The sequence below is a fragment of the Mastomys coucha genome, unplaced genomic scaffold (assembly GCF_008632895.1).
Source record: "Mastomys coucha isolate ucsf_1 unplaced genomic scaffold, UCSF_Mcou_1 pScaffold12, whole genome shotgun sequence".
In the NCBI taxonomy this organism is placed as follows: domain Eukaryota; kingdom Metazoa; phylum Chordata; class Mammalia; order Rodentia; family Muridae; genus Mastomys; species Mastomys coucha.
In genome coordinates, this window is record NW_022196894.1 from 54,719,710 (window position 1) to 54,734,509 (window position 14,800).

The window sequence follows — 14,800 nt, forward strand, 5'->3', positions numbered from 1 at the left end:
CTCTGGGAGAGAACCTGAGTTCAGTTCCTATCACCCCATATTGGGCAGCTTATGAATACCTCTAGCTCCAGCCCTGGGGTATTTCTTCTGACCTCAGCACCTACACATACACATACAAAAATATTTCAGAATGCTTATAAGGAAACTTCTGGTGGTGCTACATATATTCACTTTCTTGACTGGTATTTCATAGATGTATGTGTGCCAAATCTTACCAAATCATATACTTCTTTTTTCTTTTTCTTTAGAGTCACTACTCTTCTATAAGTAACCACAGTAATAGCCTATATTCTTACATATTGGAAAAGTTTTGATTTACCAGTGTGGTATTGAACCAGGGTGTGCTAAAGCAGTATTGTATAGATCACGGGGCCCAACTGCACATCTGTTCCTGTTTACAAGTGGCACGTTAAGCTCCATTGTTTTCTTTTTTGTGGACTTTTGTTTTCTTTTGTCTTTATTGGTCTTTTGCTTGTTAATTTTGATTTTCATTTTATGGAGTTTTTGTTTGTTTTAGAAAGAAAAAGAACATAAATTTGGATGAGTGGAAAGGAATTGGGGGAGAAGAAAAACATCAAAATATGTATGAAAACAATTTTTAATAAAAAATTTTGCAAGTGTCATGTTGATGGGGTATTAGCACCATGAAAATTAGTGTTCTTGTAAATGTACATTTGCTCAGACAGATGGGACTAGCACACTACACATGGAAACAAAAATGCTTAGAGACTTCGTTTTTTAATTGTACAAAAGGATCTTGAGACTGAAATGCCTAAAAATCATCAGACTAATTTAATTAGTTAAGAGCTAGAACACTGTTTCCAAGCACATTTAAAGAAGAAACTTTTAATTAAAATAGCAGTCCTTGTGATACATATCATTGATAGAATTAACATAAAAGGGCCCTGTCCCAAAGAATGATTTAGTAGAGTTGATCATCTTACAGAGCATCATCCTGTTTGTGACATTTTTGAAACAGATATCAAGGCTTCTTTGTCGCCACTGTATAGAGGTCTTCTCGTTTCTGTTTTAAAATGGGGATTTGCTGCCGAATTTCAGCCAGCTTCTTCAGGTCTGCAAAAACAGGAACACATATGATTAATAATTTGCAACTAGTTACCAAGCAATGAAATTTCGTCTCCAAACCAAAGTCTCAGCAAGTGACCCCAGAACATTTGCCTAGTTTGGATGCTTGTGACCTGGAGTTGGTCCTGAGTCAATTCAAACTAAAAAAACCCAGTGAGACAAAGCCCCAGAGCTCATCCTCAAAAACAGAATTATCACCAGGATAGAAGAGCAGGCCACAAAGGATTCCTTCCAAGTGACCAGCCACAGAATGTGGCCTCAGAGCAGTGGAGACACCAGAAACCATAACCATAACACCAGGGCAAATCTTACCTATGTCTGAGTACAGGATTGTTTCCTCTGTGCCAGCTTTGGTTAGGACCTGCCCCCTGAAGGAAAGCCAGAGAATGAATAGGGATTCACCAACCTCTGCTGACAGGTAAATTCTCTATATTTTCCTCCTTGTTTACCAGGCCAAAAGAAAGATTCTAAGGTCTAAAATAAGGAAGTATTATAAATTCTGGTTCTGTTATTTATGTTAAGAACGTGTGGCGCATCATGTGGAAATAAGAGTCCTGTGAAGCTTGGTGAGGAAAGTGGAATATGTTTAATAAGCTGCACACTGCTAGAAAACCATAGCCCATCCATGATTATAAGTATCTGGGAACAGAGCTACCAAGAGTCAACAGGAAGTCTCAATACTACTTGGAAAAAGCCCCTTCTAAGGAAGGTCTCCTTCTGTTCCTCATGCACTCGCAACTGCAACCACACCTGAAGGGAGTGAGGCTGGGCCTATACAGGGCCCAGATCTACAAGAACCCTCTACCTGTCTAGCCGAGATCCCTGGCTAGCTTTGCTTTTGAGTTTCATATTGGAAGAAAAGTCTTTACCCAGCATCTGAGTAACACAAGAGTATGCTGACAGGACCAGGTGAAGGCTGTTCTGGAAAACTTTGCAGTACCCAGCCTTTTGGCCCAGTGCAGGGCCTCAATAATATATCTGGAGAAATGGTTAATTTCCAAATATGTCAAAACAAACCATCTGGCACATTTAACAGACTGTACTTAATCAGATAGCCACAGGTTCTTAGCAAGGATGAGATACCAATACCATTAATTGCATTTGATTGAATTCTAACTCCCACCCATCTGTACTGACAAATTCAAAGTTCTTTCTCTAATGTCACTCCCACTCAGATACCAACCACCCTACAGTCACAGGCTGGAAGACCCCAAAATGCTTCAGGGAAAAAAAGAAAGAAAGAAAGGGAAGGGCACATAACCCAAAATTTCTCTGCAACAAACAGCCACTCTAGGTAGCCATCAGAACTGGCTATAGAGCCTGTCACCAACATCTAGACAGGAATGTGACAGAATCCAGCCTAATCCAGTTTTCCAGTACCCATAAACCCTAGTGTGTGGAACTCCTGAGAATCACACACACTGTCCAAAGTTCCAGTAAGGACATGTGTCTGATTGAGATTCTGTATGTGAATGTATGTTGTCAAATTACTCATACAGTTGCGAACCATGTGATCTGTCCATGGAGAAACATCTGTGTGACTGGACAGATATTCCATGTTCACTCAGTGATAAAATGCTTTACCTTTACGCAGGGAGACAGTCCATTTCTTCTAACCTAGTGGTTATCAACTTTGCTAATGGTGTGACCCACATGTTGTGGTGACACCCCCACACACCACAAAATTATGGTTGCTACCTCATAACTGTAATTTTGCTACTATTATGAATCATAATATAAATATATGATATGCAGGATATCTGATATGTATGGAGGGGTTATGACAGGTTGAGAACCACTGCTTTAACCCATTCCCCCATCTCTAATTACACAGAGAATAACACTCTTCCCTTGCTTCTCATTCCTGCCCTTGGACCAGTCACTCAGCCTAAATTCTAGCCAAATACAAACTAAGAATTCTGAAATCTTCCTAAAACCAACTGCCTGACCATGCTGCTGCCTTCCTTGTTCATTTTGTATGACTGCCAGGACTACCTAGACAAGCAAAGATGACAACAGCCAGGGGCTCAATGTGGCAAGCAGGATAGCTTCCTTCTCATGTGGGTTGCAAGTAAAAAGCTTCTCTTAATGCTTGTCAGGATATATGGATGAAAAGGGGTAGGAATTGCAGAAAAATGATCCTATATCATCTTTCAACTTCCAGCTGAACTCAGCCTAAGACATACTCACCAAGGATCCACGACAGTGCTGTGTCCCCAGACCACATATGAGGCTTTGTCATCCCGGGCAGGAGAGACTGTAGCCACATACACCTGATTGTCAACAGCCCTGTAGTGGACAGACAGAAAGCAAATACATTGCACATTGCAGACCTTCAACATGTTGCTATCCAAGTGTATACAGTTCTTTAAAATTTATATATATATAAAAAAGGCAAACTATGAAAACACTAGAAATAAACACAGGAAAAGGCCTCTATATATTAGATTGAGCAAGAATTGGGGGTAAATAGGACACAAATGAGGCACATGGGATTATAATCAAACTGAGGCTTCTGTACAGCAAATGAAGGTACCAAGCATAGAAAGAAAACCTCCAGAATGGCAGAAATATCTGCAGATATGTAGCTAACAATTCTAAAATGTCAGTGTCACAAAACAGCCCAATTTAAAAATAGCAGTAAGTCAAAGTCCGTGTCTAATCCCACCAACCAGGAGGCTGAAGCAAGAGGAATCAAAGTTCAAGTCAGCCTTGGCTACTCAGACTATCAAGGAAGAACAACAGGTACATCGACGTTAAGAAGGCAAGCAAATGGTACGGAAGGCTGGTTCTCAGGCTACAGCACTACTAGGCAGGGAAGTTGTCCAACCTTTATAGGAAGGAAGGAACAGAGGGAAGAAATTAGGCTGTTGGGGGTACTCTTGAAGAGCCTGTGAACCCTGGCCCCTCCTCTTTCTTTTCGGCCTGGGGTGAAAAGACTCTGCAGTAGACTTTCCATCCTTCTATGTTTTTTTTGTTTTTTTTTTTTTTATCTAGGGCATTTTGTCACAATGATAGACAGCTGACAAACACAACATAAATATTTTTAGAAGGCCCAATATCACTAATCATCAGGCAACTCAAAATCATGATGACCAATCACAAAACTATCTCACTGTAGTTCAAATGGCTGTTATCAAGAAGCTTAAGTCCCTGTGAAGGTATACAGAAAACCCTGGTACACTGTGAGTGGGACTGTAAGTTAGTATAACCATTGTGGAAAGCAGTGGAGTTGCCTCTTAACAGTTAAAAACAGGACGTGTGGTCCAGAAATCCTACTAAAAGGTGTAAGTCCAAAGGAGATGAAACAGCACATGAAAAGACATCTGAACCCAGCATTGGACAATCACAGGAGGCAAGAAACGGAAACATCCTGTGTCTGTTAACTCTTGAGTAGATAAAACCCATGTACAATAGAGTGGCATTCAGCCATTGCAGAATGGGTGGAAGTGGAAGTCACTGTTTAGTGAAATAGTCCAACCATAAAAAGAGAGGGGGAGGGGCAATATGTACAATTTAAAACAAAAGGCAGGCAACGTGGTGGTGGTAGCACATGCCTTTAACCCCAGCATCTCTTGAGGGAACTGCTATGGCATCAGAGACCGTACCTAGCAGAGCTCTCTGTGCAGAGTCATCCTTTCTAAGTGCATCTGGGTGCCAGGGCAGGCAGGAGCAGGGTTCCATTTAAGGCTGATAGATCTATCAACACTGAGATGCTTGATTCCTTTCTTACCGGGCTCGCTGAAGCAACTCCCAGTGTGCTGGTCCAGTGGTCAGATTGAAAGCTCCAGGATACACCAAGAGCTGGCAGCCTCCAGATGTGGGAGATAAAGTACAAAGGTGAGCACTCAGTTACTCCCTCCCTTTATTCCTTATCCAGTAGAGCCAAACTCAAAACTTTTCCTCACACAAAAAGAGGTCAGCCTAATAAGACAGTCTCTGAATTTAAATTTTTTTAGAGATATGCCAATAAAACACAGCCACAAGAAAAGCGCAAAGGATGGCTTATGTCAGACTTGTGCCTTCACTTTTAAAAAGAATGATGTTATCAAAATGTCGCTTGGCCTCAGATGCTCAGCACCACATAGTGAAGAGATGTACAAAGTGACTTTCCAACCGATTTGGGGCAGTACCATTTCAGACACTCTTCAGCCCAGAATGCATGCACCTCATCTGCTAAACAGCTGTCAATCATCCATACCACTTAGTTAAGTGTCAGTGATTTCAGTAGCTTAATAAGGACACTGGTATTCTCTGAAAGTCATCAGAAGTTTGTAAATTCTCTCAATCCTGTCATACCAGTTCTCTGAGGGAACCACACCCTCCTAGAGAGGTAAAATGATTGTTCAAGTGCTAAGGAGTAAAGTTAGAACGAGAACTTGGGTCTTCTGACCTGTCTCATTCTTTTTTGCAGGTAGTAAGTTGTCCAAACCAAAATATTACTGACTATGTGAGTATTGAAACCCATGAGAGTACAGACCATTGCTGCATTTCTACGTGGCCCCATGCAACTCCAAATACAGTGATATTAGAGCCAAAGGGTAAAGGGAATATTCAAGAACAAAGCTTTTGCTACATAGTGTGCGAGATCACACATACCCCGATCCCTGTAACCATAGTATCCCTTGCTCAGCAGAAGTCTGGTTAGCAAGCTGCTGTGGAAGTACTGGACGTGGAGACATTAACACTGCACTTCTGACATTGTGTGTAAATTTTTTGTGTTTTGTTTTTTTTGAGCAACTTTTGTTAGGGGTTATCTTCATGCCACAGATACCACCCCAGAATCAAATCTCCAAGCTGCTTTGTAACCCATCTGTTGCCCTAACTCACCTCTTTGTGCATAGATTTGTGCAAGCTCTGCGAAGCGCATATCATAGCAGATGCCCAGGCCCACTCTGCAGTAAGCTGTTTTCAAACAGAACAATGCATAAATAAGTGAACCTCTGGCATAGAATGGGAGAGTAAAGCTTCTCTGATCATAAAACACTGACTAGAAGAATTAATCCAGGACTCCTACTCAGACAGTTTGTAAGTTCAATCCTATTGGGACATCATTCAAAGACAACATTCACAGTCTCAGGATAGCTTTGAGAAGTTCATTCTGAATAATGTGCATTATTAAATACAATGTGTCAATGGGATGCCATGGTCAGGAGGCTGTAGTCCAATGGAAAGGTGATGTCAAAACCTTAGGTTTCCATTCTCCCCAAACATTCTAGATCTCCGACTGCTTACTGTTGTCAATTCTGAATTTTTAATACAGATATGTAAAAAACTTGGAGATAGACATAAAAGGGAAAATACCTGCTCTTCTTTTCTGGGATTACTGTAAGAGGCAAATTTATCTGGTACGTACGAGTATCAAATGTGGAGAAACTATCACCAGGACTCAATGTTTTAGATTCTTGAAATGTAATTTTCCCAGGAACATCAATGTCAAACAGATGGATCTGCATCACAAATAATTAATTTGGTTACCTCTGGCCTCACAGCAGTAGTGGCAGATCTCTCTCCGTAGTCAGATATGGAAATGCTCTAAGATTGACAGCACAAACATCATCCAACCACTTATTTTATTGCTCTGTGTAAGATCTCAGGCATAGTCTTAAATCATTGGGGCCTTTATCTTGTTTTCAGTCTCTGAAGGAATAAGTTAACAATTCTGCCTATCCTTTCTACTACAGGAAAATGGGGAAATGATGTGGGTTTTATAACCCCTGTTGTTTCCAGGTGTGAAAAATGTATAGGCTCATGGTGGACGCAGTGTGTTGCCTTTACTCACTCAGAATCAGAATCAAACTGACAAAACTGGCAGAAGAGGCCTTTGGGAAGCAGAAACAGGTATATCTCTGAGTCTGAGGTCAGATTGGTCTACCAAGATAGGCAAGGCTACATAGAGCCCTTGTCAAAAATTAAAAAAACAACACGATCAACAAAGAAAGCAAAAAGAATGTGCAGCATTTAAAAACAAGTAAGTTGGCATGGTGGCATATGCCTGTAATTCTAGCATGAAGGATGCTCTGAAAGGAGATTGCCACCAGTTCCAGGCCAGTCTGGACTACTGGAATTCAAAGTCAGACTAGGCTACACAGAAGGACCAAGACAAACACAAAGTCCAGGTAAAATTTTGCAAAACAATTACAAATGAGATTTATTTATTTCCTTCCCTCTCTCCCATCCTCCCTCCCTCCCTTTCTTTCTCCTTTTTCAAGACAAGGTTTCTCTCTGTAGTCCTGGCTCTCCTGGAAACTGCACAGTAAACCAGGTTGGTCCCCATCTCAGAGATCTACCTGCCTCTGCTTCCTAAGTGGTGGGTTTAAAGGCATGCACCACAAAATGCCTAGATAAAGTAAGATTTTTGTTTCAAGCACAACAAATGTGGCTTGATATCAGAAGATTAACCAATGTAATTTATCACATTAGTAAAGGAAAACACCATACAATCTCAAGGACATATAATGAGTGATTGTAATGTATGCTGTGTGTGAGCAGAAGGGAGAGGGACAATGACAGTGACTAAACCCAGGCCCTGCCTATGCTATGAAAGCAGCCTACCACTGAGCTTTATCTCCAGTCTGTATCCAGTAAACTTCTACAACCAACCATGGTTTTCAAAACAAAACACTTTCTATGAAGGGAATGCTTTTCATCTAGTAGTCATATTAAGCAATTCTGAAACATCACATTTAGGAGTAAAATAGTGAATGTGTTCCTTCCGAGACTGGACACAAGACAAGGACATTTTCTTTTTTTTCTTAGGATTTTTGAGACAGGGTTTCTCTCTGTAGCCCTGACTGGAACTCACTCTGTAGACCAGGCTGGCCTCAGACTCAGAAATCCATCTACCTCTACCTCCAGAGTATTGAGATTAAAGGCATGAGGCAAGCAGATCTCTGAGTTGGAGGCCAACCTGGTCTACAGAGCAAGTTCCAGGCCAGCCAGGGCTATACAGAGAAACCCTGTCTGGAGAAAAAAACAAACAGGTATGTGCTACCACTGCCCACCTAAGAGCACCTAATATTTAACAGTATGTCTGAGATCCTACACACAGCAACAAGTTCAACAAGGTTGAACCATACAGAACCAATGGCTTAAAGATTAATTACATCTATATCCTTCCTCGCAAGAAACAGAAACTGGAAGGCAATGAGATTTGCACTACTTACCTTCCTGTGCTTTACCAGTAAATTTCCATCAGGCCCAAACACAGCACAGGTATTATACAGTTTCCCAGCATCCTCTTCAGGGATAGAGCCTTTCATTGAGAGAAATATACAGTCACAAAAAACAGTAACAAAAAGGAATGGGCCAATAACTGTGAGAGTAGGTAAAGGTATGGTAAACAGTCATTTGGTCCCAATAATAAAGTTTATTCTAAGCATTCTTTCTCCCCTTAAGTATATCTTTCAGTGATTAAACTCCAATTTATTGATTAAATATAACTAGTTCAGATGTCAGAGAAAGGTTTAAAAAATAACCAAAATGCTCCTGAAATTCAGTCATGATGTTGAGCAACAGTTAATATGTAACATCAGAGCAAAATCAGGAATTCCTCATTGCTCAAATCCAAGTCTTACAACAAAACTGAATCCCACGGGCTCTGTGATGAGAAGTGTTAAGACACAAACAAGCCTTTCTTCATCACAGAACCAATCCATATATACTTCATGCATTGCCAGCACCTAGTCATTTCTAATCCCTAACTATCATGATCATCATGACACAAGATAATCTTGTTCATTATATTTATTGAACCTCTGGAGGTTAATTGGGCTTTTTGTTTTAAATCAGCACATAGAACACAGGTCAAATTTATCTTGCCACACACATTCTATCTAGCTCTTTAACAGAGAATGTCATCAGTATCAGTTTGGTGCATTTCTATGGTATTTATGTCTATGTGAAAGTATGCAACCATCTTTTAAGGAAGGATTAACCTAAATTCTGTTCATAATCATGCTGAGCTTGCATTTTTTACACTTAGTATATCTTGAAGTGTATCCCAAGTTGACCTTGAATTTATAATGCTCCTGCCTCAGCTATCCAAGTCTTGGGATTATAGGTGTATGCCACCACCCCTGGAAATCTCATTCTTTTCAAGGGCTAAAATGTTTAAATGTTTAGTTTAAATGTAACAGAAGCCATCCTAGCATTTTTAATATTTAGGTGTTACACCACATGGAAACAGTTACCTCCAATGAGGTATATGCTGCTCTCCTTTGCTACCTCAGAAAGCTTCTTCGTGGACTCCCCAGGAATCTTCTCGGCATATTCAGGAAAGTAGTTTGTTCCATATGGAGAATTGAAGCACTCCTGGAGTCATGTTAGAGAAGAAAAAGGGGGGAACCAGGCAAACCATTTAAAGTTCTAAAGAAGGTAGAAACCCAGCACTTCCCATTCTGCTTGGAGTAGATAAAACACCAGTAGGAAAAGATGCCACTAGAGCTAAAGAACATGTAATCAAAGGCAACTAGCCCAGGGGAGGATAGGGGAACAAAGCATTCCTGGTGACCTGGAGCCTGTGGAATTACCAGTTCTTGGACATCCAGGTCCATCACAAATCATGTTTACTCTGTGATTTTTGAATCCTGAGATGAATTCTGGAGCTCAAAATTATACCACTAATTATGTAAAGCAATAAAAGTTATGCATTAAAAAGTTCTGAAAGCCACAAAAGTTAAACTGTTTTATTAACTGTAAATAAACTGTTTCTAACTCCATTCTGACATCTTTATGATGTCTCTCATGGATAGGAAAAGTGGGTGAGAATAAAACAAAGACAAGGATGGGACACAGATGCCAAAAATGACAACGACACTAACACACACCTACAACACACATCTGCCTTCTGCAGTCCTTTGACATGTCAGAAGACAACAGGTAAACATTTACCGGATTTCAATTTAAATTCACTCATTTTGCATTTAACGACAGTGTCTATGTACCAAGCATTATACTAAAAATGACCAGCATATCAAGAGTCAGCAAGCTAAGTACGCATGCACATAACTCAAGCACTTTCCTTCCTAGACTTTTCATCTCAGCAACATAAACTAACAAGAGACCACGGTTAGGTACCAGGACGAGTCCTGTAACTGATGCACAGAGAACACTGAGTTTGTTGTATATAGTAAGTTCCAGGCAGCTATGACAACACAATGATCTAAAAAGGAAGACTGGATTGTGCTGGGGAGATGTCTCAACCAGTAAAATGCTTGCCCCAAAAGCATGAGGACATGTGTTTGATCCCCAGCACACATGTAAAATAAGCCTGGCATGAGGAGATGCACTTATAATTCCAGGACTAGGGGAGGAATGACGAGCAGATCCCTGAGGCTTGATAGCTAGCCAGTCCAGCTAACTTGTGAGCCCCAAGTCCCAGTGAGAGACCTTGTCTTAAAAACAGAGTGGTTAGACAGTGGTAGCATATGACTTCAGTCCTAGCACTTGGAGGCAGAAGGAGGTGGATCTCTGAATTCGAGTCCACCCTGGTCTACAGAGCAAGTGACAGGACAGCCAGGGCTACACAGAGAAACCCTGTCTCAAAACAACAAAGTAAACTGCTTCTATGGAACTGACCTCTGGCTCCTCAGGGTGTTCCCTTTGTTACTGATCCCTGCTCATTCAGGAACTCTGAGACTGTACTTATCAACAAATAAGATATAACCTTCAACTCAAACCTCAAGACAATTTTTCAAAAACTGAACAGTGCTAAAGCAATATGGTCTGACCATAAAACATGACAACAATTAAAAGCCTGATCTATATAGGGTACCAAGTAATCGTACAGGCCCTAAGTGTGTCTTTAAGGAAGTCCCCCAATGGATTTCTTACTCCTTGTCTGAACAGGGTAGGTGATTTTGTTCAAAACTTGTAACCACGTTTGACATCTTATGATAAAGACTGCTGCTAGTCTTTGTGAAAGATGAGACAAATACAAAACAATATTAGGGTTCCAAAAGGCACTGCTGGAGGTGGGACACAAGAGGACGAAGTACTGTGGTGGGTCCACAGCTCCTAGAAAGGGCAGGCTGCCCCCATACTTACCGGCAGAGAAACTATGTTGGCACCTTGCTTTGCTGCCTCCCGGACTAGGCTACAAGCCCGGGTAATGTTATCTGATTTAATGGAAGAAACATGAAGCTGGATGAGGGCCAGACGGAATGCTGGGGAAAAAGAAAAAAAAGTCGTCAGATCTGCCCACTAAGTTCACCCAGAACGAGGATTCTCAAACAGGATATCGGGCAGTGTTTGAACATGGTTTTTGATTGTCCCAACTACTGGCAATCTAAAGGGTTATACCTACAACACTGACAAAACCTGACTTCTGAAGAAGGCCGAAGCTCTCCTTAAAAGTATAGAAACTATGATCGCTCATTCCCTGGTTTATCATAAATATGATAAAAACTACATTTAGCCCCTAACGCCTCTTAATTGAACAGTGCCAGAATCAGAATTAAAAATAAATGAAACCAAAACCTGGCATTATTTTCAGGTTAACAGACCTTGAGCTGTCACCAGAGTATCACAGAAACTCACTAATATCTCCCCTAACCATAAGAAGTTAGACTGTCTCCGCGCCTGAGGCAAGAGAGGATAAAACTTACTATGGTTTTGTATCTAGCTTCTTCCAAAAACCACCCAATACGGATAGATAAGGTCCCAGGTTTGGGGCGGGTGCAAAGCGCCCTCTGCAGGCTGATGCAGGAAACCCCCCTCCACTGGGGTTCTCCGTGTGCAAGACTTGTGGCTTCACCTTCTCGGAAAAGCTATTAATGACACTGAAGATGAACACGTGGGGGCGGAGGGCACGAAAACACCGCGAGTGAAGGGCCCATTGTGAGAATATCATTTCCATGAATATGCCAGGTCATTGCACCTATAAACTTTTACTGACGAGGAACTGCGGAGTGAGGTGCGATTATCCACCGCTTTGTGAGGCGAGGAAGTCAGAGCCACGAGTTTGACACCACCCAACCCGCAAGCTGACCAGCTCCGACAGCACAGGACGCCCTGCGCGGAGGCCTGCGCTCGCACGGCCCGCCGCCCCTGGGCTTCCCCGAGCCGCGGAGCCCGGCGACAGGAGCCACTGGCAAGGTTGACCCGGGGACGCAGGGACCCAACCGGCTCATCTGCATCGCTGCACCAAGGACTGCGCTTCCGCTGGGAACTGGACAACCAGTTCTACCAGCCACTTACTAGACATGGCTCTTGCTCCGAGCACCACAGGCCACAGCGATTGCTGCCAGTCAAGCTCCTCCGCCGAGTGCGCGCGCAGAAGGGGCGTGGTCTAGGGCTGGGCCGAGGGGCGGAGCCCCGATGAGCTTTGAAAATTGTTTTTTGTGCTATGCTGTGCAGTGTTGGTAAGCCAGCCTCCGATTTTGTGCACATTAAGTAACAGTCTACCCCTAAGCTACATTCTTGCCTGGGCCCCGTACTAAAAATGGCACAACCTTTGCGGTTGCATACACCAAGAAGTGATAATTACAAATTCTTTACATAGGGCCTTCAAAAGCAAGGTCAAAGAAGAGCAGCCCTTGTTATGGTGGTGTGCCACAATGGTTAAGGAGCGGGACGTCTGGGGTAGAAAGGCCCTACTTGTGGCACAAAGGACTTAAATTTCAGGTTGGATCCCAGCAGTGGCCAGGGTAATGAATGATGCTCCATGCTGACCGGCTTGAGGAAGTGCACCTGGTTGCTCCTAACTGGGCTGGGGAAAGAGATGGAGAGAGTGGGTGCTAAGCAGTATTCGAAGATTTGACCTTTGTATTTATTATTTCATTTTTATTCATTATAATTTATACTTTATTTATTTATTTATTTATTTATTATTGTTTTGTTTTGCACTTTTCCGGTTTTCAGACAGGATCACCTGTAGCCCAGGCTGCACTTTAACTGTGTAGCGAAGGCCCACCTTGACTTTTAATCCTCCTCCTCCCACTCCTGAATGCAGGGATTGAGTCCTGTAGCAAAACACCCAGCTAGCTTCATTGCTTTCTAAGCTTTGCAGTGGTTGTAAGTGAAAGTGCATACCTTGTCACATTTGGAGAGCACAGAAATAAAGGGATTACACATCTTGGCAAGAGGAAACAATTTAGCCAGTTTTCTTCAGTGGGGGTTGAGCTTTTTACAAACTTTGGGAAAGACAGACAGACAGAGACAGAGAGACAGAGGGAGAGGGGGAGTACCGTAAACAGCAGTTTTAAAAGGGCAAAGCTCAGCCAACTTTAGGCAGTGAAGGAGTTGGGAAACAGAGCTGGTGATAATGTAATAGAACAAGGGAGCCACATTCCAGCCCCCGCAAGCAGCAGAACTCTGCAGCTTTGGTCATTTGGCTCTGACTTTATAGTCAAGGAGAGAAGAAAACTGCTGGGACAATTGATGCTGGTTAGCTGGACCTCAGAAATTAGGGGTGATTAAGAAGAGACCAGCATCATTGAAGTGAAATCTTCTGGGAACTGTTTTCTGAGAGCACAAAGCAGCTGTGTTCCACGTTATCTCATGCTGCAGTTGTACTTGGTAATATGTTAGAATCACCCGGGTGGTACTGGTTTGGAAGGCATGAAGGGGTCATGAAGAGCAGCTGAGGCTTGGCACTGTGAGAGGCCATGGAACGCCATTGGTGAATTGCAGCCTCAGTTGTACTTGATGGCCCAGGACTGAAGGAGTCATGCAAAGGATTTGAGGCTTGGCACCATGAAGAGAGCCTGAGAGGCTATTGGTGAAGGCTAGTTGCAACAGAAGACTCCAGTATATTGGAGATGCCAGTGCCATGGGATGATCACCAAGAACAGCAGCAGCAGTGGAGTGGATCAACCTGAGCTTAGAGTGCTACAGAAGGCAGAGAAATGACACCAGCCCTTTGGAAGAGCCCAGAAGATCATGTGTGGATCCCAGACATTGAAAGAAGCTGTAACATTGAAATTCCCTTGGAGACTCCAAGATGTTTGAGACGCCAGAGCCATGGGCTATCTGCTGAGGAAACCTGCCAACAAGGAGTGGAACCAGACCAGCAGAAAGTTTGTTACAGTCAACAAAGATGAAAAAGGAGGTGGACATCTGAAGACAGCTTTCACATCAGACATGGAGATGCAGAGTTTGGATTTTGTCCAGCTGATTTCCTGTTTTGCTTTGGAGATTACAGTTAAGTGATTGGATGAATCTCAGAAGAGACCTTGAACTTTGGACTGTTAGCATTGTAGTCTGCTATAGAGTATGGAGACTTTGGAAGCTGGACTAAATGTATTTTTGCATTATGTTTAGGAATGGTCCCCATAGACTCATGTGTTTGAACAAGCCTATGGGGCCCAGAGAATGAAGTGTGATGGTTTGTATATGCTTGGCCCAGGGTGTGACCTTGTTGGAGTAGGTGTGTCACTGTGGGTGTGGGCTTAAGACCCTCACCCTAGCTGCCTGGAAGTCAGTATTCTGCTAACAGCCTTCAGATGAAGATGGGGAACTCTCAGCTCCTCCTGCACCATGCCTACCTGGATGCTGCCATGTTCCCACCTTGATGACAATGGACTGAACCTCTGAACCTGTAAGCTAGCCCCAATTAAATGTCCTTCATAAGGAAAAAAAAAAGGGACAAAGCCATAAAGAGCAGTTTAAAAAGGACAAAGCAGCCAGGCTGGGCAGTGGTGGCACACGCCTTTAATCCCAGCACTTGGGAGAAAGAGGCAGGTGGATTTCTGAGTTCGAGGCCAGCCTGGTC

At 42.6% G+C, this 14,800-nt stretch overlaps 1 protein-coding gene across 1 annotated transcript; it reads right to left on the reverse strand.

Annotated features, from left to right (window-relative positions):
• Nucleotides 1–719: 719 nt before the first annotated feature.
• Nucleotides 720–12,372, reverse strand: Nit2 (nitrilase family member 2). Its single transcript, XM_031364139.1, has 10 exons — nt 12,286–12,372; nt 11,134–11,252; nt 9,279–9,399; nt 8,253–8,341; nt 6,443–6,536; nt 5,917–5,991; nt 4,820–4,898; nt 3,277–3,375; nt 1,399–1,454; nt 720–1,074 (listed from the first exon to the last, which is right to left on the reverse strand). The coding sequence occupies exons 1-10, from the start codon at nt 12,290–12,292 to the stop codon at nt 983–985; spliced, it is 831 nt and encodes a 276-aa protein (XP_031219999.1). The 5' UTR covers nt 12,293–12,372; the 3' UTR covers nt 720–982.
• Between the last annotated feature and the right edge of the window lie 2,428 nt (nt 12,373–14,800).

Excerpts from the sequence above, each read along its gene's own strand:
- Nit2 (XM_031364139.1), bottom strand. Across the intron at positions 9,400-11,133 it reads CCAACATAGTTTCTCTGCCG|GAGTGCTTCAATTCTCCATA; the intron begins GTAAGTATGGGG and ends ACATGACTCCAG. Across the intron at positions 5,992-6,442 it reads TTTCTCCACATTTGATACTC|CTTACTGCAGAGTGGGCCTG; the intron begins GTACGTACCAGA and ends GTTTGAAAACAG.